This window comes from Mesoplodon bidens (assembly GCF_964165515.1).
Source record: "Mesoplodon bidens genome assembly, chromosome: 2".
Classification (NCBI taxonomy): domain Eukaryota; kingdom Metazoa; phylum Chordata; class Mammalia; order Artiodactyla; family Ziphiidae; genus Mesoplodon; species Mesoplodon bidens.
In genome coordinates this window covers 156,299,089-156,322,357 of record NC_138177.1, presented here as the reverse complement: position 1 = coordinate 156,322,357, position 23,269 = coordinate 156,299,089, and the positions used below count along the sequence as shown (strand labels likewise).

At 45.8% G+C, this 23,269-nt stretch overlaps 1 protein-coding gene across 3 annotated transcripts in view; it reads right to left on the bottom strand.

Annotated features, from left to right (window-relative positions):
- Nucleotides 1-585: 585 nt before the first annotated feature.
- The window catches only part of INPP5B (inositol polyphosphate-5-phosphatase B), a 44,093-nt gene continuing 21,409 nt past the window's right edge, over nt 586-23,269 (bottom strand). For all 3 annotated transcript variants that reach the window (XM_081225614.1, XM_081225612.1, XM_081225613.1), the window contains 17 exons: nt 21,879-21,975; nt 20,080-20,247; nt 18,371-18,472; nt 17,453-17,567; nt 16,708-16,824; nt 15,854-16,041; nt 14,218-14,329; nt 12,676-12,785; nt 11,729-11,864; nt 9,816-9,926; nt 8,750-8,912; nt 7,230-7,465; nt 5,381-5,494; nt 3,518-3,602; nt 3,016-3,143; nt 1,677-1,788; nt 586-1,433 (listed from right to left, as the gene is read on the bottom strand). In XM_081225614.1, the coding sequence (XP_081081740.1) occupies nt 1,318-1,433; nt 1,677-1,788; nt 3,016-3,143; nt 3,518-3,602; nt 5,381-5,494; nt 7,230-7,465; nt 8,750-8,912; nt 9,816-9,926; nt 11,729-11,864; nt 12,676-12,785; nt 14,218-14,329; nt 15,854-16,041; nt 16,708-16,824; nt 17,453-17,567; nt 18,371-18,472; nt 20,080-20,247; nt 21,879-21,975 (2,210 nt within the window). In that variant the 3' untranslated portion in view covers nt 586-1,317. The remainder of the gene's footprint in view (nt 1,434-1,676; nt 1,789-3,015; nt 3,144-3,517; nt 3,603-5,380; nt 5,495-7,229; nt 7,466-8,749; nt 8,913-9,815; nt 9,927-11,728; nt 11,865-12,675; nt 12,786-14,217; nt 14,330-15,853; nt 16,042-16,707; nt 16,825-17,452; nt 17,568-18,370; nt 18,473-20,079; nt 20,248-21,878; nt 21,976-23,269) is intronic.

The following is a 23,269-nucleotide window of genomic DNA, read 5'->3' as shown; positions in this document are numbered from 1 at the left end:
TACACTGCCAAGGACTAGTGGTGATCCAAGAAGCGATTTTGCATGTGACTTTACTCTGCTCCTGACCTGTAAATATCTAGCTGTCAGAACCTCTTAGCAGCCGCTGCCATTTTCCCCATAAGCTACTTCTCTAGAATATTCGAAGTGGGACAACCCTCAGAAACTAGATCAGGGGTCAAGGTGTTGGGGCCATGCCTGCACTATCTCTTGCTTGAAAAAGGTAAATAGTGGCTGTTATCACCAGACTGCCAGGCAAATATCTCTCTGGCCCCTGACCAGCTGCCCCAGTGCTTCTTTTTTTTTAATTTTATTTATTTATTTATTTATTTGGCTGCGTCGGGCCTTAGTTGTGGCGCATGGGATCTTTGTTGTGACGAGCAGGCTCTTCGCTGCGGTGCGCGGGCTTCTTTCTAGTTGCGGCATGTGGGACTTTAGTTCCTCGACTAGGGATTGAACCCGCGTTCCCTGCGTTGGAAGGCAGATTCTTAACCACTGGACCACCAGGGACCACCCTGCCCCCGTGCTTAAGCCACAAATGTCCAGCTGCTGAGAGCTGCCATTTCTTAAAAGATAAAAGCAACCAACCACTGTTAAAAATACATTTATCATTAAAATATATTACACATGTAAGAGAGGGGATGCATTATATACAGTTTGGAGGATCTGTTGGCCCAGAAAATTCCACTTGTTTCACCAGAACACCAATTTCTTCAATATCTTCATTTTCAAGCCACTGCATTGCCCTCGGAGGCTGAGTGGCCAGCTCCAGAGTTGTTGAGCCATATCTGAGTGGGAAGGGGGGTAGGGTTTGCAATATGTGTACACACATGTCCTCCGACAGAGAGCTGGAAGCATCTGGGGTGGCTGTGGGCTCTTTATCCAGCAGCTTCCATTTGCATTCTTGCCGTCCAACTCATTCATCCTTCAGGACTCCAAAGTTTGTTCAAATATCTGATCATGGGGAGCCCGGCCCAAGCTACAGGGAAGGCACTATATGCCCTGGAGGCAGGTTGAGTGAGCACAAGAAGTACAGTCGTTTAAACATTAAAAAAAAAAAAAAGATCTATCTGTTAAATAACTAAATTTGAACGCTGAATGTCAGTTTTATTGTGGTGGATTTCCCCTCATGTCTTCACAACTCGCAGCAGCACGGAGTGTGACAGTCATGGTGGGGAGGGCAGCTTGGGCTCAGGAAACAGGCAGCTGCCACTCTGGCATCCCAGTGGGCTCACATGCTCTTAGGGCAGCTTTGGAGCTGAAACAGGTGGGGCTGGTAATTGGCTGCCTCAGGCAGAATAGGAGAGGAGATGGACAGGCTCAGGGTGAGTTGCAGAGGAACTGGTGAATAAATTCTTGAGCCTTCTTCTTCTCTGCCACTTCAAGCTTTTGGTGACCAGCTGGGTTTCGAAGCAGTAAGCTACCAAATATGCTAGCTGTATGAAAAACCCAGAAAACATGATTCAGCAAAAGAAGTACCACTTATTCTTGTGTTCTTAGGAGTGGGGAGGGGTGCCCCAAAGCAGTATTTTCTGCTTTAAAATAACTATTCGAGGGTAAACTTTGCCCAGAGCTTGAGATTTTAGTTCTACTGCAGTGGACTCAGGACATTCCTCAACCACATTTCTCTTAATGAGTCAGTTTGCAGAGATGCTTTCCACACACACTTGGTGGCTTACCTAGAATATTACCATCCAAATGATTTTTTGCTGAATTTTTCAGCAGTTCTTGCAAAAACGCCATCAAGTAGATGAAGACATTTCTGTGGCACGCAGGAAGGGTAGCAATGACCTGAAAGAGGGAGAACTGGGATTTGTCTTTTCGTTCATTCAGTCGTTTCTCAAGTGCCTGTTATATTCCAGGAACTGAGTACATGATCCGGGTACGTGAGCAGTAAGACTGTACACTGAAAAACTTGATCACTTGCCACAGGTGCCAAAACAGACGCATAGATCAAGCGTTGCATGAATTTAGAGGTCAAACTTCTAACTGCACGTTCTCAAAACACTTAAGAGAACTGAAAACATTTTAGTTGCGTCTTGAATATAAGAGAAGATTGCACTTGCAGAGGTAAGGACTAGGGCATTTAGGGCAAAAGAAAGTGTAGAAAAAGGCAAGGTAAGGAAAACAGTGAGATAAGAAGAGAGAACACATCATGAGAAGTCAAGTTTGGCAGGAGCACTACTGTTTGAATAGGCCCTAAGCTTGGAAGGGTTGATCAGGCTAGAATTCAGTGAGTACTCTGGCTATCTGCATTTCAGAATCAGTTGGGAAGCCTGTACAAAATATATCCCAAAAGAGATTTTGAGGGACCTCCCTGGAAGTCCAGTGGTTAAGACTCCACGCTTCCACTGCAGGGGGCACGGGTTCGATCCCTGGTGAGGGAACTAAGATCTCGCATGCCAAGTGGTGCAGCCAAAAAAAAAAAAAAAGAAGAGAGAGATTTTGATTTTTTGATTTAGTGGAGGTGGAGGGTAAGGCTCTGGATCATGTATTGTTAGCATGTTTTTTAGATTATTCTGCTATGGCAGGTTACATATGTGAATGACTAGACTAGATCATAAAAAGTCCCGAACATTTGTTTAAGAAGATCCTTAATTGGCAATGGAGAGCGTTTCTGACCAACAGCAACATGACAAGAGCTTTAGAACCCCAAATCTAATGGCAGTATGCAAAACAAATCAGCAGAGGGAAAGCATGAATGCCGGGTCCTGAACCAAGGAAAGTGGAACTAGAATGGAAGAAAGACAAGTGACAGAGCAAGGGGACTGAGCGTGTGGGAGGTGAGGAGAGGGGGACTCAGAAGTGACTCAGGTTTCTGGGTTGAGTCACTGGAATTAAGGTGATGCCATTAAAAGGAAAAGGGACATGAGGGGAAGAACAGGTTTGGGAAGGAAAGACTTGGAGTCGAGTTTCTAAGACACTGAATTTGGGGGATGGTGCCCACTTTGTTCCCTCAGGCGCAATGAGACCCGGGGCTGCAACATGAACACGCTGATGCTCCACGCTTCCCCTCACCTGTTTACTTGCTGTGAGGTTGCCAGAACACTCCAAGCAGTTGTGGTAGACGCTGTAACAGATGACGGGCTCCGGCAGGCTCTCCAGGAAAAGCAGCAGGGCTTCAGCTATGGAGTGATTGCTAACAGCTTTGGGCCCATCGTTAAGGAACAGGGGATGCCGCTGCCATGGTCATGGTTAAGAAGAGCCCCAGGAGCCAGCACATGCCAGAGTGCTGCCTGCACAGCCAGGCTCTCTGCTTGGAGCTAGGATGCCAGGCTGACATCTTGAAGGGGCCAAGCTGCCTGTCAGCTTCGCCAGGCCCTCCTGAATTCCTGCTATATATTGGTTGCTTAAAGTTGTAAAGTCTTCTCTATACAAACTTTAAGTAAGAAAAACATAACAGCTGAGGACACAATATCTGACTTTGAGCCTTAAAATATCATCCTTTCCTTTTGCTCACCTCTCTTTCTCATATTCACACACACATACATGCGTGCGCGCATGAACATCTGAAGGATACAGAGGGTATCAATCGTTCCAGTATCCAAACAGTCCCTGATATGCTCAAATTCCAACCTCAGGCCTGGCTGCTGAAACAGATCTTCCTGAAAAAGGGAAGAAAGTCACAAAATAATTCTATTTTCAGAAAAGCAGCAATGATTTCCTGACCTAGAAATATAATCACCAGCAGGGTACAAAAGGGGGCAGCATGGTGAGGCCTTTGAATCACCCCACTAGACAATGTGATGTAGGCTGATGTGGCTAATTCATCTTGCAGGCCTTCCCAGCCACGCTCCCACAATAGGTCTTCAGCACAAGATATCTATTATAAGAGAATTCCCTGGCGGTCCAGTGGTTAGGATGCCGTATTTCCACTGCAGTGGGTGTGGGTTTGATCCCTGGTGATCCAACCGAAGGAAAAAGTTTAAAGTAGCTATGTTTCCTGCAGTGTTATGGAGGTATTGACCAGAAAAAGAAAAAACTAAAGAAAATATATCATTTATAAGATGGAGAAGGTTAACAAGGCACCTCAGTGCTTTGAGAAAACAAGATTATGGCAATAAAGGTATTTCTATGAGTCCTAGGATCCCTATATTTGTTTGTTTTATAAAATAACTTAATGTCCTATACCGTGAACAATAACAATATTACATGTATTACTCAAAGGTTACACCTGAAAGGAGCTCTGTAGAGAAGGTAGACTAGCATCGTTCTTAAGAATGTGACTTTGGGCTTCCCCAGGTGGCGTGCAGTGGTTAAGAATCCGCCTGCCAATGCAGGGGACACGGGTTAGAGCCCTGGTCCGGGAAGATCACACACACGGCGGAGCAACTAAGCCCGTGCACCACAACTACTGAGCCTGCACTCTAGAGCCCACGAGCCACAACTACTGAAGGCTGCGCACCACAACTACTGAAGCCTACGCACCTAGAGCCCGTGCTTCACAACAAGAGAAGCCACCATCATGAGAAGCCCACACACCGCAACAAAGAGTAGCCCCTGCTCACCGCAACTAGAGAAAGCCCAAGCTCAGCAACGAAGACCCAACGCAGCCAAAAATAAATAAGTAAATAAATGAAAGAAAAAAAAAAAAAGAATGTGACTTCTATAGACTCCCTGGGTTCAAATCCCAATCCTGCCCATCTGTTAGCTTTGGGACCCTGATCAAGTTACTTAACATTTCTGGGAATCTGTTTCCTCATCTGAGTACTACTGTGAGAACTAAATGAGGTAGTGCTGTAAAACACTTAGAACAGTGTTTGGGACATTGTAACGCTCAATAAATCTGAGGGGAAAAGTGGGGAGAGAGTATCCTAAGAATGTATGTTGCTCCAAGTGGCAGAGCTGTGGTAGATGAGAGTTTCTATTTATCTCCCTGGGACCCAGATAAGTGAGTCAGTGAAACTGACCAATCTGATCTCAGAAAGCTTGCCCAACCCACTCTGGAAATCAGGCTTCCTGAGTCATGGCCCGAGGGGTTCCACTGGTCCCCTGCCTGTCTGGCTTGTCAACAAGTTAGCCGCCCCTCCCATTCCTAGAAGCTGGCAAGAGTTTCCACAAAAGAGAGCAGCCGGACATCCTGAGAAGGCTCCAGAGGGCTTTCCACCTGGGGGACCCCAGAGGACCAGGGAGGGAACATGCTGTGCTGGGAAGGCCCTGTTGTGTGAGACTGCCTCCCCTGGGAGGAATCAAGTGCTGTATGTAATAGCGGGGCCACACAGGGGTGTGGAATGTGAACCTACTGACCTTCACTCCCCGGAGTAAGAACAGCTTTCCATAGGTTTTGCAGGGGAAAAGCTTTTTATGCCCGAAGTTCTCAGGGCTGATGGTTTTTCTCAAGGCAGCATGGCCTCTGCCAGGTGTGCCTGCTTCATCCACCTACCTGCTGAATGGCATGTCGGTACAGGTAATCAACCATCATCAAGAGCTCTTTGGGGATGTCCATGGGTCTTTCCAACTGGCTCCCATCATCTTCAGTCTGAAGTTGCATCAGAGTCTGAAAAGAAATAAAAAGCATGATCAGAAGGGCCACCAATAGCGCTTCTGCCAGGCTGGCTTCAGGAGAACGCAGGACATGGAGACGGCAAACCCACGGAAGAACGGAAGCGTTTTGATGTCCCTAAGCAAATATTCAGCAGGCAAAAATGAAATCAGGTGACATGATCAAGGTACAAAGGGTGACTTTTGAGAATTGGGAGTGGCTTACGGCAAGCAGTTTCAATCAGGTGAAATATGCATCATCTTAGAAAAATATCCTGCCTATAGCACTTCACTGTCTGAACCAGAGAAACGGTGTGGTCTGGTGAAAAAAGAACACTGACGTGGGAATACAAAAACCCAAAAGCAAGGTCCAGGTCCAGGGTTAACTCGCCAGGGACCCATGACAAATCACTCCCCTCACTGGGCCTCTGTTTTCATCTATATAATGGAGAGGACAGAGTTCAAGAGTCCCTGAATTTAAAAAATGCAATGGAGGAAAAAGGAAAGCATACCTATTGCCAAAAACCTGCTCCAAATTAGCTCCCTTGTATTAGAATTGTCTCCAGAGGAGCCTTTTATTTATTTTTAAATTTTTATTGGAGTATAGTTGATTTACAATGTTGTGTTAGTTTCTGGTGTACAGCAAAGTAGTTCAGTTATACATATACACATAACCATTCTTTTTTTTTTTTTGGCCACACCATGCAGCCTGTGGGATCTCAGTTCCCCGACCAGGGATAGAACCTGGGCCCTCAGCAAGCGGTGAAAGTGCTGAGTCCTAACCACTGGCCCACCAGGGAATTCCCAATATGTTCATTCTTTTTCAGATTCTTTTCTCATACAGGTTACCACAGAATATTGAGCAGAGTTCCCTGTGTTATACAGTAGGTCTTTGTTCGTTATCTATCTTATATATAGTAGTGCGTGTATGTTAATCCCAAGCTCCTGATTTATCCCTCCCCGCCACATTTCCCCGTTGGTAACCATAAATTTGTGTTCAATATCTGTAAGTCTGCATAGGAGCCTTTTAGATCTCAGAAAATTTAGTTTAGGATGATAAACCAAGTGATGATTAAAACAGAAAAAGGAATAATATCATGGGCCAGGGACATTCCATCATCTTAGTATCTATGGCTGAGTTTCTCTAATATGTTATTATGAAAGACCGAAAAACATGGCAATAACATTTTGCAGCTTTTCCCATCAAGAGGTAGAGTCTTTCCCCATCCGGAATCTGGGCTGACCTCACAACTTGTTCCAACAAATAAAACATGGCAGAAGTGGTACCATGCGAGTTTTGGAGCCTGGGCCACAAGGAGCCTTACACATTCTGCTCTCAAACTCTTGCTACCACTTAGGGAAGCCCGGGCCAACCTACTGAATGACGAGAGCCCATGTTGAGGGAGAGGCCCAGTGAGCAGCCAGCACCAAGAAAGGGAAGGAGGCCTCCTTGAACCCTCTGGCCATCACAGCCGCCGTCTGACTGCAACCACACAAATGAGCCTGGGCGAGACCAGTAGAAGAGCCACACTGGAAACTCACAGTCATGAGAAGCAATAACTTGCTGCTGTTTTAAACCACTAAAAATGGCAGGGAGTCTGTTAAATAGCAATACACTACCGATAGAGTAAGCAAACTCTACGGAGGCTAAAGAATCCTCAGGTCCCTGGGAAGGTAGGCACGGGAGTATCTTGTTTGATTGGCTTGGCTGCTACACAGTTCTGGATGTTTCCTTGTGGCAGGTAACTCACCAGCTCTCTAATACTTTCTAGCGGCAGGTCCAAGATTGGCTCCTTCATGTAGCACAACGTGTGAATGGGCGATCCGAAACAGCTGGGCAGGTAGTTCCCAGACACAGACAAAAAGTAATCCTTTCCCCTGTCCAAGTGTAAAACCAGAATGTCCTCGATTTTGTCTTCACCCGAGTTGAGCTTTGTAGCTGTGGTCTTATTTACAAAGAGCTCCAATTCAATCTCAATGGCAGAATCTGAAAAAAAATGTAAACAGTAACGCTGGTTGGCAGAAGGCCAAGAGGAAAGGGGGAGAGAAGACGAGCGGGGAGAGGGTGAGGCATACAGGGTTAGGGGAGAAAATAAGAGGCATCAGCCAACCAACAAGAATTTACATGCTCGGCACTCAAAAGACACGTGAACAAGGAGTTTACGGTCCAAGGGGGAATATGAAAACAGTAAACAAGAACATGAATAGGTAACTGCTATAAAACTCGTGTTCTAAGTAGCACAGCTCAAGCTAGAAAAGACTAATACAATAAGAAGGTGTGGCTCCAACAGCTTGCCTTGATCCAGCTCAGATGAAGACACCCTATCCAGTAGAAAATACAGTACGTTATCAGACTGTGAAGTGTTCACAAGACAGGCTTAGCCCCTCTGCCTCACGGCACTACGGAGAGTGCCAAGGAGAAGTTGGGGGCAAGACGCGGGTGGTACATTCTAGAGCCAGACATAATTCTTCTGGATGACCACCCTACTACCTTTGCCCCCAAGAGCGGACAGTTGGGAGTTGATTATAGTGAGACAGAGGGTGAAAACGGCTCCTTTAACAGCAACACCTGCTTTACAGCACTCCTGTGTCTTCCCTCCCTGCGAAACTGCGGAACATCCACGTGACTGAGAATGCTTTTGAAACTGAACTCATGCTCCTTACTATTTTTTTTTTTTTTTTTTTTGCTGTACGCGGGCCTCTCACTGTTGTGGCCTCTCCCGTTGCGGAGCGCAGGCTCCCGATGAGCAGGCTCAGCGGCCATGGCTCACGGGCCCCGCCGCTCCGCGGCATGTGGGATCTTCCCGGACCGGGGCACGAACCCATGTCCCCTGCATCGGCAGGCGGACTCTCAACCACTGCGCCACCAGGGAAGCCCTCCTTACTATTTTATATTTTACTTATGGATGGTTCATCCACAGGGCTTTGAAAAATGTTCAAGCAGGGGGCTTCCCTGGTGGCGCAGTGGTTGAGAGTCCGCCTGCCGATGCAGGGGACATGGGTTCGTGCCCCGGTCCGGGAAGATCCCACATGCCGCGGAGCGGCGGGGCCCGTGAACCATGGCCGCTGAGCCTGCTCATCGGGAGCCTGCGCTCCGCAACGGGAGAGGCCACAACAGTGAGAGGCCCCTGTACCGCTAAAAAAAAAAAAAAAATGTTCAAGCAGACAACAAAACACTCAGACACAAAAAGCTTATTCCAGGAGAATGAGCAAAGATAGGGTAGGGTGTTCCCCAAACCAGCAACCAGGAACCTGGGAATGGAGGCCTTACCTGGCAGGAGGAACCCTCGGCTGGGGTTGGCGCTCAGCCACTGCTTACAGTAAGACTCTTCGTCAGGCTTGTTGATGAATTCAAACTGACACGGTACTTGTCCATTCTGAATGGTAAAGGACTCTATCTGCAGCTGCATGTACTTCACGTTCTGAAAACAGAACTGGGGACAAGCCCAGGACCAGTCAGACCAGTGCCCTCTCCTTGGCAACCTGCCTAGCCACCCCAAATGGGCAATCCTTGCCCTTTCTGGAAAGAAAACGAAGGACCATCTCTTTCAAATCATGTTTCTGCTTTTAAGTATTTACCTGGGAGGTCACAGCTACCATGAAAGACCAGTTGTCTGTGTTTAACTCAGAAATCCTAAACTCAAAAAACTCATGTTGTTTTATAAATAATTTCCTAACAGAATCCAAGTTTAAATCTTCTATATGCAAAGACCATATCCAAAACACCCTTCACACGTTCCACTCCCAAAATCAACGTCCTCCTTCCAAGTAGCTGGACATCTAGGGCATTAAAAATACCCTCACCGTAAGTCCTCATTTAACTGACTTTTTGGTACAGTCAATTCTGAACGATCTATGCTATGGCACGTCTATGAAACATCTTTAGCCCTAACTTGACTTCTCCCAAAGCCCATTACCTTTCCGTACTGCCTTCCTTCCCATCAACTCATACGTACCCAAATTTTGGACTCAATTTAATCTCAAAGCAAAGCATCAGTAGGACGACAAACCCAGTGCAAGAATACACACCAGCTATTCTAAGATCAAATGAAACACATTTTGGATCCTCTGTGCCTTATTTAACTCATGGATGGCCCATGTATGGGTAAAATATATGAGCCACAAAAGGTTACAGGTTTCTGGTTTAGAAGATCAGGAGGTGAACCAACAACCCCTCTCTTGTCAGCTGGCATCATCAGCCTCACTTTTTCTAGAAGCAGCCGATCAAGACTACAGTCCAGTCGTCTGACAGGTGCCTCTTGGAATTCTGAGCCCCAGCAGGTGAGATTCACGTTCTGTGAAGAGAAGAGCCTGATGCCTTAGCACGTCCTTCCTACCTCTCGCTTGGAGAGGGACACAGAAGGAATGCTGTCATTTTCCATCTTATCCAGGGAGTGAACAATCTCCTCCAGAGTCTTCCGATAAAGCTCTTCATTTACGACCCTCACCTGGAAGGGAAACAGCAGAGACTGAGTGCTTTGGCTTCTGCCCACGTCCTCTTTTTCAGTTTCGAGGACATTCACGGCCTTGGGAAATAGCAGTTGATAGCAACGCAGAAAGTGAATGCTAAATAGATTTAATTTAACGAACAAAGAACCCAATTAACAGTAGATGTAGAAGGGTGCCCCAGAGGCAAAGCTTCTGGTAAAATCAACTGCTTCCTGATTAGCAGAAAACAGATGCCGGAGTGAAAGCTTCGTTGGCAGTTCTGCTGGGTCTTACACCCAGGGCAGAAAGACGCCCAGTGCTTGGCTCTGCTATGCTTGTTGCTGCCGACAGGTCTGCAGTGAGAAGCTTCTCCAGGGCTTTGATTTAAAGCAGCATTTCTCAGGCTTTTTTAAACCTGTACTCCATCAGCCAAGAAGATTTTGTCAGGCCTTCCCTTCCTTATTTTGAATTACAATTTTTGTCATTCTCCAGTAATAAAACCTTACCTATAACATTCATTAGGCTTTTTGCAAACCACCCACACCCTCGTAGATTCTGATGTGCCCCTACCCGCACCCTTGAGAATTGGTAACGTAAAGAAACACAGAAGTCACTGAAGAAGAGATACAAATGGAGAATACATAAATAAAAAGATGTTTACTGTAAATCAACTATACTTTGATAAAAAAAGAAAAAATAGATTACAGAAACAGAAAAAAAAAGATGTTCAACTTCACTAGTAAGTAGGGAAGTGTAATCTAAAATAATGGAGTATCTTTCTCTTTTGGCTCACTGGGTTGGCAGAAATTTAAAAGACTGATAAAACCCAATATTAGCCAGGCTGTGGGAACACTAGCTCATCCAGAGTTGGTAGAAGTGTAAAATGGTAAGGGCTGTCAGGAGGATAATTTAGCAGACTCAAATAAATTTAGAATACATTTTTCTTTGAACCACTAATTTCACCTCTAGGAATTTCATTCTACAGAAATATTCACAACGGTACGCAAAGATACATGTGAAGGGTGATCACTATAGCAATGAATACAATAGCAACATTTTGGAAACAACTTAAACGATCAATATATATGGGGGTTGGCCAAAAAGTTTCTTCGGGTTTTTCCACAATATCTTACAGAAAAACCCGAAGGAACTTTTTTTTTTTTTTTTTTTTTTTGGCGGTACATGGGCCTCTCACTGTTGTGGCCTTTCCCGTTGCGGAGCACAGGCTCCCGACACGCAGGCTCAGCGGCCATGGCTCACGGGCCTAGCCGCTCCACGGCATGTGGGATCTTCCTGGACCGGGGCACGAACCCGTGTCCCCTGCATCGGCAGGCAGACTCTCAACCACTGCGCCACCAGGGAAGCCCCCGAAGGAACTTTTTGGCCAACCCCAATATATTACGGTTCATCCATACTATGAAATATTTTGCAGCCCTTAAAAATAATGAGGAGGGAGCTCTCCCTTTACTGACATGGAAAGATCTCTTAAAACATAGCCAGTGGGGAAAAAAGATGTTCTCAGAACAATATGCATGATATATCCCTTTTACAAAAAGGGAAAAACTTCCTCTATGCTATATATAGAATACTGACACACATTTGCAAAGAAAAAGGTCTGGAAAGATACAGTCCAAAGAGCAAAGGGGAACCTCCACGTATGTAGAAACATATAGTAGAAGTCTACAAAACAATTATGAATTAAACAGCTTCCTCACACTCAAGGTAGGAGGAGCAGACCAGAAAGACAAAAGTGGTCTCAGCTGTGGGAACCAATCAATTCCCTAGAGGACGACGACCACAGAGGCACCAGCTGCCCACCTACCCCGATGTCAAACACTGAGCTGACGGGCTTGTGGTCGCTGGTCTTCAGGGCCATGTGGCTCTGGTAGCTCAGCTGAGTGATGTTCTTCCCTTTCCAGAGGACCCGGTCACACCAGGCGGGAGCACGACACTTGTCGCTGAAACGCAAAGTCCACACTGGGAGCCCTCCCAGGCACAGCAGCGCCCTCACCTGGTGAGCTCCCTGGCTCAGCTAGGGGTGACGGGGCAGTCTTCCAGTCCATGCAGCCAGAGATCTGAGAGGGCAGGGGCGATTTGGGCCCACTGAGGGGTAATGTGTATCCTGCGGGTATCACCCCAAACAACTGCGAAAGCTCGGAGCCAAAACGCCGTTCAGAATGATTCTCTGCACTCTACTGTCCTATGGGGATCAGGCAAGAGTCACAGCCATCTGAGGGTGAAGGACTCTGTGGTCCTCAAAAGATGGTGGTTAAAACAGGTCGTGGATTCCTACTGCCTGGGTTCAAATCCTGCTTCTACGCTTGCCTGCTTGGGAGGCTCTTGAATTTTGGGGGTTTCAGTTCCCCGATCTATAAAATGAGGATAGTAAATCATACCTACTTCAATGGGTTGCAAGTAAAGTGTATTGAACAGTGCGTAGCATCCCACAGGCACTAATAAAAATATGAACTACCAGGTAAAGGCCAAGTACAAGCTCGGTTTGCTACAATCATCACCCTAAGCATAGCTGGAAGGTAAAATGAGCCTCAAGGATTCTTATGAAGCAAAGGCTAAGGCAGTCAACAAGATGACGTGCAGGAAGGCAGGCTGCTTAATGAACAGATACGAAGAGAATGTTTGACCTGAGTACAAAACATGGGGAAGAAGTGACAGGAAACCTATCTTTTTCTTTAGGTCAATGAGGGCAAGTGCTTCCATAACTTTCTGAGTTTCCATCTGCTCAGCCCCCTGAAGCAACCTCTGACCTACCTGGTATCCCAATCGTCAGAGCCAGTATCATACTTGTAGGTGGGCTGGAACGTGAGCTCACCCTCGCTGAAGCCTTCGAAGACAGCCTTTGCAGCCACCTGAGCTCTCAGCTACACGAAAGGACAGATGGAAAAAAAAATCTCAGGATAACTGCTATTTGATGCATTTTCCCCTCTAACCTGCCTTCCTACGTGATAAAAGTGCATTCCCAGAACTTTGATAACAGTAAAAAAAAAAAAAAAAAAAAAAAAAAAAAAAATCTCAGGATAAAAAGGTCAAACCTTGGGATTCCCTGGTGGTGCAGTGGTTAAGAATCTGCCTGCCAATGCAGGGGACACGGGTTCGAGCCCTGGTCTGGGAAGATCCCACATGCCGCGGAGCAACTAAGCCCGTGAGCCACAACTACTGAGCCTGCGCTCTAGAGCCCACAAGCCACAACTACTGAAGCCCATGCACCTAGAGCCCATGCTCCGCAACAAGAGAAGCCACCACGATGAGAAGCCCACACACTGCAACGAAGAGTAACCCCCGCTCGCCGCAACTAGAGAAAGCCTGAACACAGCAACGAAGACCCAACGCAGCCATAAATTAATTAATTAATTTTTTAAAAAAAAGGCAAGAGGAGATGGTATTGAACTACCAGGGAAATGAGAATGCCGCAGTCCAGAAAACAGAGGCAAGAAACAGATAGTTACAGAACAGACTGGGTTAAGGCTGAAATGGGAATTAAAGAGAATAGTTTACTAAGGAAAAGAGTGGGAGAGAAAAATGGATCGATAAAGAGATTATTCCGTAAAGAAAGACATAACAGACTCGAGATTTTCTTTTTCCCCCTTCAACTGATCTGCACTGGGGGAAAAATAAAGGAAACAGAAAGATTTAGACTAATGACAATACGAAGAATATTGAAAGGTAGATACAGGCTAAAAAGAAAAAGGGCTGTAACATTCTGAACAACTCTGACCACTTGAACAGTTTCGAAATCTGTTGAGAGTCAGAGAGAAACAGATTTCTCTTGTCCTGGGAAATGGCTAGTGCTTTGAGAAAGGAACGCTAACCCAAACAATGGTGGAGAAGAGCATGATACAGAACTGCTTCCTGTCGGAAGTGAAGACAGCCATTCCGAAAAAGAGCGGTCGTGCACAGTGGACAGACCTGCTGAGGGGCAGGGGCAGGGGGAGCGGGAGGCCCATCCAAACCATCAGTAAATCATCCTAAAAATACCAAGTATCTTCATTATGAGACGCTTGGTTCCCTTTGGGCCCCACCTTGAATGAATGGGCACGCCTGCGAGAGAAAGAGAGCAGCTCTTGCCCCCGGGGGAGATAAGCCTCAAGGGAACAGCCAGGGGGCAGGCAACTGTGGGAGACGGGAACGCAGATGGAAAGAAGGAAGGAAGGAAGGAAGGAATGATGGGACACCAGCTCCTCAGGGAAACCTCCCAAGATGAGCAAGAAGAGGCTGGAGTTGGGCAGCCAGGCTTTCATGTGCCCTCCCGTGGAGGGACGGCTGCCTGAAGAGGGCCCAGGTGGCCATCGGTACCTGGTCATTCGCATACAGGGTTTGAAAGGCCTTCTCTTCGATGAGCTTTTTCACTTTTTCCACATCCAGCTCTTCTATTCTGTAGTTGAGGTCCCCCAGCCACAAGATCACACTGCGAGGACAGAGCACAAAGGTCACAGGGTTTAGGAGGGGCTTCACCGGCTCCAGCCGGTGTGCTCCTGACAGAAGGCCCCCGAGGCCCAGCCTCTGGGGAGCTGGGCGGGGAAGGGACTTGGCTACCCAGGGTCTCTTGTCCTCTCACCATCCCACTTAACACCATGTCTAGCATGCTGCTTACTCAATTATCTTGGTCCAAGTTCACTGTAAACAGTCTTGAGTTCTCCTTGACTATTTTATTCTTGTACGGCTGGAAAGATAGTCTAATAAGATCTAAAAGCAAGACAATAATTTACCTCTCTCCCAGGAAGAGGCCAAAAAGGTCAAGTATTGGGAGCCCTGTCAATCACTCAGGGACCCCGGATCAGATGACGCCATGATGCCGCCTCTTGCCTCCACCCACCTTCCAGTCCACAAGACACACTCGCAACCTTTGTTTCTGGAGCTGAGTTCCTCTGAAACAAAGCTCAACCCTTCCAGTGGAGTCTGGCTTTAATCACCACCGTATCATTGGTTGGCTGTTTCTGCAGAGTGTGACAGGTATTTTATTACACCTGCTGCTTTGGGAAAATGATGACTGGATGCTCCCAGGTGACATCGCACATCCCATGAAGACCAATACCGCTTCATTTGAAGCCAAGAACCAGGTCATGAGAGAAGCCACGCGGCAGCATACACACACCAAAATGAATGCATCCATGAGCTAAAAGCAGACACAGACATGCAAGCTCAACCTCACAAACTAGGATGCTTCAGGGTCAGCGGAACGGGAGACACAGTCCCTGCTGGGTTCCCTGGAGAAGGGAAGCCATCCTGGCAGCTTCCGGAACACCAATCAAGACAGGTCTACCACCACAGCAGGCGGACGAGAGGCTGGGCTCTGTGCACTCCCGGGCAGACACCACAGCCCCAGTGGCTTCTTCCTTGTCATAAAAGAAGGGGCACATGCTCCAAGTGTTACTGTAAAGTCTGAAATTCCAGTATGCCTTGAATTTAGACAGAGAGCAAGTACTGGAGATAAAGGAAATACAGAGAACAGACAAAAATCAGTGCCAGATGCTCCAAGCAGCTGCAACCACGGCTCTGTAAAGTTGAATCAAGAGGCAAAAAAGACTAAGTGAAGACAGAGAAATGCAGCCCAATTCTCAATTACACATGCTTCTGGAGAGAACAGGCAGACAGAATCCTGAAACATACTGCTAAACCTGAGCTTGAGATGCTCGCTCTGGGGTGGCTTTCCTCATGACACTGCATCCAGGCGGACCCATGTTAAAAATAAATATTACACATTTTCCAGGAACAGATGGTGTCTGGGAAAGATTCTAGAGGTCTGCCAGATGGCAGGTTGGGAAACGAAAAATTTCCAAGAGAAAGGAATCCCTGTGTAACTGAGAGTTGGCTGGAGCTCCCACTCGGGCAGTGGGAAGCCTCCCCCGGCCCCCTGCCTAATGAAACAGAGAGCCCGCAACTTGGCCCGTGGGGCCCGGTGCACCTTGTCGGGGTGGAAGGCCAGACTCACTCGTGCTTGCTGATGGTGAGAGGCGGGAGGCTTGGGTCAACCTGATGAAACTGCATTCGAGAACAAATGTCTCTGTAGTCTTGGTTCCTCCTCTCATACTCCTCCGTGTGGGCTGCCAGGTGGGAATTGACAACGCAGATGCTGGTGTTGTGAAACTGGAACCGGATTGCCACACCTCCTTTGTTACCCTGTGAAAGGGAGTCCAAAAAAAGACCAGTAGTCGTTTAAACCCGAGAGGTTGCAAAATGTTTTCTCTTAATTAGTCTGCATCTTAATCCTGGGAGGTAAGTAAAGCAGTGTTACGGTCCACATTTTACAGGTAGGAAAACACATCCAAGAAGGTAGAACGACTAGCTGGCCAGTGGCAAAGGTGAGTCCACTTTTCAGTAAATCACAGGCAAACCACATGCTCTCCCTTCCCCATGGGAAGCTAAGCTCTCGCAGTAGAACCTAAAAGCAGGATTTAACAGCTTCTAGAAGAAGAGAAAATTGCAAACCTATTATTAGCATTCTTTCTTTCTTTTTTCTTTCTAAGCATTCTTTCTTTTCCTTGGTGACCCAGCATAGTTTCTGCAACATATGTCATGCATTAAATTGGAGGACCCATTGGAGGCTCTGGTGTGAAGTGAACACGAGGATTGGGCTAGTTGGGCCAATCAGCCGGCAAGTCACTAAAATACGATTTCTGAACGGTCTGCTCCATCTAGCCCTGCTCGATCACGAGGGTACAGTTTACCTCGTAACGCCAGCACCCTCAAACTGGGACGTGTGCAGTCACAGTATCATGAGAAGTGGGGTTCAAATCTTAGGGACCAAGGCCCTCCACGTGCCAGACGTACCAACCAGGAACTCACCATCCTCCCCATGACTCCTGTCCCCACCGTCTCAGCTTCCACTTCTGAGATGTACGCTGCATGCTCTTGTTTGACAAATAACAGCAGCATAATCCCAACCAGTCGGATGAGCTTTACCTGGAAGAGAGACAAGCATTCAAGTCATGGCATTAACTAGGACTCAAAAGGAAAAGTAGTCCGGAAGCTGGCTGAGAGTATTACTGTATCTCCTCCTCCACACCAGGACTCAGGGTCATCACTCGAGTGACTCCGTGATAACCTCAACAGCCTACAAGTGCCAAGACCTGCCTCTTTCACACCCAGAGACGCCTCTTCCAGAGGGCCTGGAACTGAAAATCTCAGTATCATTAGGGCTGGCTTTTTTTTTTTTTTTTTTTTAATTTTTTCCCTGTGTCTTATTTCTTTATTTCTTAGCTCCATGCCGAGCTTTTTATTTTATTTTACTTTATTTTGCGGTATGCGGGCCTCTCACTGTTGTGGCCTCTCCCATTGTGGAGCACACGCTCCAGACGTGCAGGCTCAGCGGCCATGGCTCACGGGCCCAGCCGCTCCGCGGCATGTGGGATCTTCCCGGACCGGGGCATGAACCGGTGTTCCCTGCATCGGCAGGCGGACTCTCAACCACTGCGCCACCAGGGAAGCCCCTAGGGCTGGCTTTTGATGAAAGTCGCATAAGAAGTGAAAAGTTATCTTAGCATTTCCCTGCATAGCAACAAAAAATTAGAAGATCCCCGACTCCTCTTACCTTTGCATATTTGGCATCTGGATGAAGACCCTCTGATACAGCTTTAAACCACTCTTCCTCCTTTGGGGTATCATGGAAGAAAAAGGCTTCTTTACTCAAATCAAGCTCCTGGAACCTATTAGGAGAAGCAACCAGTCAGAGAGTAGAGAAGGGTAACGTGCGAGATGGCACGTTCGCAGGTTGGTTTGGGTGTGTAAGGCCTAGCTTTCTAGCTGAACTGCAGGACCCTCAAGAGGGAAGAAAAATAAACACTTAGCGACAAGGGACTAAGTTCCTTAGTCAAGGAACTTACGAGGTGCTTTCACAAGTAGCAGCCCATTTCTTCTTCATAATGAACCCAAAGTAGTTAGAAGAGTCTCCATTTTATATCCGAGATCACTAGCTCGCCCAAGCACCAAGTGGCAAATGGGTTCAAACCTAGGTCTACATAAATTCCAAATTCTAGGCCCTTTCCACTCCTGTACAGGCTTCTTTGCTGTCCCCTCCCCACCAACAATACCCAGTGCAGTGGTGACAAGATAGTAGGTGTGAAAAAAAAAAAGACTGATGGATGGGGCCTTTTTTTTCTTTTAAGCTAACCTTCCTTCCCTGGCAAAAGGTATTTTTTCTTTGTGACCAACAAACTGTTGAATGTCTAAGTAATTAAATTCAGTTCAAGGTGCACCGACCTTAACAGAGAACTGCACTCAAAATTAAATATTAGCATTCAAATGCCAAGCACATCACTTGAATAGTGCCAGAAATTTGTTTACTGTGAGGAAAGCATGCTAACGGGGGAACAGCTGTTATTAAGCACATGCTCATTTTCCAATCCCTTCACCTGCTGTGAATTCCCAGTTATAGATCCATGCCCCCATCCCTTCAACCACAGCTACACGTTCTGGAAAATGCAGAGGCAACTAGAAGAGAAGCACTCACCCCACACAGTATACATCTGGGGCCTGGATACCATGGCTGAGCCAGGGCCAGAGGCACTCCTGAGGGGACTGTCCATTCACATTGTATGTTCCCACAAAAAACCTGTTGCCAAAGACAATCAATCAGTCACTTGGGAGGACTATGGACATGACGGGGGAAAGCACTGGATGCTGATTCTGCTCGGTTTCAGTCTCTCTGGACTGGAATTTGAAGCCTTAAGAAATGTCACATCTATCCTAGACCAGTGCAAATGGCACCAAGGGGTGACGTGCAGTCTGCCGTGATGTTTGTTGCTTTTGTGATAACTTCAAACAGTAGAGGCCCACTCCGAACATTCCTACTTAGCTTTAACAGCCATTAGAGAGCCATAATCCATGAAATGACTGTTTACTGTGTGTACCAGTGAAATGAAAAAAAGAAAAGTACCCTGGTAACTACTTTCTGAAAGAAAGCAACTCCAGTGTTCAGACAATTCACTGTTTATATTCCTAGAAGCAACGTTACTTTGTGTTATAGTCCCAATGCAATGATCTAAAAAGATCTGGCAGTCATAAAAAGGAACAAAATTGGGTCATTTGTAGAGACGTGGATGGATCTAGAGACTGTCATACAGAGTGAAGTAAGTCAGAAAGAGAAAAACAAATATCATATACTAACACATATACGTGGAACCTAGAAGAATAGTACAGATGAACCAGTTTGCAGGGCAGAAATAGAGACACAGACGTAGAGAACAAACGTATGGACACCAAGGGGGGAAAGTGGGGATGGTGGGATGAATAGGGAGAGTGGGATTGACATATATACACTAATATGTATAAAATAGATAACCAATAAGAACCTGCTGTATAAGAAAATAAATAAAATAAAATCCAAAAATTCAAAACTAAATAAATAATAAGTAAATAAATAATAAAAAGATCTGGCAGAATCCTGCATGCTTTATTCATGTAACTTTCGCTCACCTTGCCTAAAAAGATTACCAAACACTAACTTCCTCTGACTAATTTCAATTCAAATGACTTTCTTCAAAGGCCCCAAATGACCAAGGGATACACAGAGAAATAAGCAAAAATCAGGATCTCTCTCCTTCTCCTGCACACGTGTATCTCTTTAAATATTTCCGCAACCATTTGCAAGTTGTGTCACTCCCACTACACCACACCTCCCACAGTGCCTGCTGAGGAAGAGTGAAAGGAATCACTCATTTAGAAAACAATGGGAGAGACTTCCCTAGTGGCGCAGTGGTTAAGAATCCGCCTGCCAATGTAGGGGACACAGGTTCAATCCCTGGTCTGGGGAGATCCCACATGCCGTGGAGCAACTAAGCCTGTGAGGCACAACTACTGAGCCTGTGCTCTAGAACACACGAGCCACAACTACCGAGCCTGCGCGCGCTGCAGCTACTGAGCCCATGTGCTGAAACTACCAAAGCCCGCGCGGCTAGAGCCCGTGCTCCACAACAAGAGAAGCCACCGCAATGAGAAGCATGCGCACCACAATGAAGAGTAGCCCCCGCTCACTGCAACTAGAGAAAGCCTGCGCGCAGCAATGAAGACCCAATGCAGCTAAAAAAAGAAAAAAGAAAATGATGGGAGGGATTCTGTACAGGATTTGCTTTCAAATCCAGGTTATGGGAGAAGTGCTTAAATTTCAGAGAGGTGAGTGATCATTTTGCTGTGGAAACAGTCTAAGACCCAGTGAGCTACCTGAAGTTCTGGATATAGGTATAATCCTCTTCTTTCTGCATTAGATGTAATTTCACGATTGTATCTCGCAGTCCAAACTTCTGCATGGATAAAATATGAGCCTTGTCTGATACTGTGATAGTGGAGGAGCGAACCATGTCAGTTATTTCAGATTTGGACTTATTCTGTCTAGAAAAACAAACAAACAAAATTTTATTAAAAGAAGTTTTTATCATATTTTGATGAGTCCTCCTTGACAAAGTACATGAATATAAAGCTAGAAGTCTCCACACATCAGCATCTGAATTTCAGAAGACTTATTTGCTAAATCTTATTTGCTAAAACAACACTATTTCTATGTAGAACAAAGTAAACTTATATGTTGTTGATTGTATAGTACATTGGTCCAGAGATAATAAGTTTGTAGAATCTCAGACCAGAAGGAGACCTGGAAGATAATCTAATCTGATCCCTTCATTTTTCAAATGAGAAAAAGGAGACCCAGCATCGTCCATGATTCCTGAGGCTGGATGGCAGCAGAGTGTGAATCTGAACTCGGTTTAGACAGTGCTCTTTCTGGACCCCGGGCCTCACGTAACAAGACTATAGAACTATCTAGATCTTTTGACTTGATAATTCCCCTGAATCTCTATTCCACAGGAATACCTGAAATAAAAAGAAAAGCAATGAAAATTTATGTTTTATTATTATTTGTGTAGTTTTCATAGTCATACTAAAAATTACTCAAATGCCAACATTTAAAGTTAAGCAAAATTTGGCATATGTACATAACAGAATCCTAATAAATGCTCAGAAAACTTTTGTTGAAGATTACTTAATGAATTAAGATACATAAAACACTTGAAACAATTTCTGACATTGAATAAATGCCACTAAAGTGCTTAATTTTAGATTGTTATGTACATACTAATGAAAACTATGTAAAATGCATCTATGTATATCAGGAAGGCTCAAAAATGAACTGAGAATGATAGATTTAGCTACATTTAAAGTCCAGGGATTGTTCATTACTGTTTAAGTGTGTAATTTAAATATTGACACAAATAAGTTTTTATCTTTACCAGATGATTCCAGCTATGACCAGTAGGGGGCACTGGAGCACACACTAAATATAACAGCATCAGAAAAAAGAAAGGAGTAAATAAAAACGGGGAAAAAGAAGTATCTTCAGAGTCAGGAAACTCCTAAAAGAATGGGAGGGAGAGGGCTTTCCTGGTGGCGCAGTGGTTGAAAGTCCACCTGCCGATGCAGGGGACACGGGTTCGTGCCCGGGTCCGGGAGGATCCCACATGCCGCGGAGCGGCTAGGCCCGAGAGCCATGGCCGCTGAGCCTGCGCGTCCGGAGCCTGTGCTCCGCAACGGGAGAGGCCACAGCAGTGAGGGGCCCGCGTACCGCAAAAAAAAAAATAAAAAAAATAAAATAATAATAATAATAATGGGAGGGAGAAATCAAATGTTTCTAATCTACATTTCCACGGTAGGGTTAGACTGCCAGTTTCAAATCCTAGATCTGCCACTTGCTAGCTCTGGATCTTGGGTGAGTTATATAACATCTCTTCTTCACCTGTTTCCTTAGCTGTGAAACAGAGAAAATAATGGTATCTACCTCTTAGGTTAAAGGAAGATAATCCATGTAAGCGTATGATGCCTGGCACACATAGTAAATGCTCAATAAAAGCCTAACATTTCCTAGGCCAGCGGCTGTGGGACAATGGACATCATGCACAGCAATGGCCTCAGTTCTACAATGAGGAAAACCTCAGCCCTAAGAGGCACAAGTGAAGAGAGAGCTGCATTACCTTGGGAGCAAGTTTTCTGGTTTATCCTGACCCCGGGAGCTTTGGTCCACAAGCAGACCCTTCCCATCTGGTCTCGACTCATCAAAGGAAGAACCACCTAAGGGGAGGAGGAAGGAATTAAAACATACTTACATATGCTTTACCATACAGACCACAGCTTCTCAAACTGCAGTCTGGGAATGACTGGTGGTTTACATATTGCTTGAAACCATAGGAAAGGCCTAGGCTGGTGTCCGGATGAAGCTCCCAGGGAGCAGGATAGAGAGGGGGAAAAAAAGTATTTCATCCAGATGTCTTTACTACTGAAAACATAACTGTCCCAGCTAGTTTGACCCCCTTTTCTTGGAGACGGAGTGCATTATAGAAGGAACAAAGCTAAGAAATCTGCAGACCTAAGTTCTATCACCAGCTCTGCTATTTATTAACCTTTGAACTTTGCGCAAACCATCTAACCTCTCCTGATCTCAGTAACCTGACCTGTCCTGCCTTCCTCTCAGGCTTATCGTAGGTATTGAATAGTTGACACGAGTAAGCACTTTGAAAGCCACGCAACATATTATAAAATATAACATAGCGATGTTATGACCATTTACTGCAAGTGAGACTTAAATTCCCAGGAGGAAAAAGGCAAGGGTCAGAGAAGTAAAATTGGGAAGGCCCTAAGTGCTTGCCATTGTCAACGTAGCGCCTTGAAAACCAAGGACCTGCAACAAAGAAATATTTGGGGAAAGTTGTTAAATCAAGACAAACTGGAAAAGGAAAATCAATCTGCCAATTTACTGTTTCTTTGCTTCTTAAAAGCCAGATCTCTTGTCAACAGGGAACAGCATGAAGAGGCCACAGAAAGATGCTGCTTCGACCCACAAGGTACAAGGAGCACCAGGGGCATGAAACATCACTAAGGAATTCTGCTCTGAAGACTATTACTAAACATGGATTTGTCAACCATGCATTCACAAGAACGAGAAAAAACAAACAAAACATTGGAGTTGAAAAAGAAAACACAATCATTTGAAACATGAAAATAGTTACGTTTCAATGCCTCCAATCAATCAACAAGGGCTTTCAATTTTGCTTCCTAAATTGCCTCTCAAATCAATCAATATACTCCTATCCCCAATATCACTATACTAGCCTAGGTTACCAACAATTCCCTGGAACCAGTTGAGGGAGACCTCAACTAGTCTCCCTGCTTCCTCTTTCACCCCACCCTCTCTAATCCAACCTCTACACTGTGGCCAGAGGATTTTTTGAAAAAATGACGACATGGCTTAAAACCTTTTAAAAGCTCCCCATTGGATAAATCCAAGCCCCTTAATACGGCTGCCAAGCCTCTTCCCAGTCTGGATCCTGCCCACCTCTCCAGACACATCACTCACCACAGCCCCCTA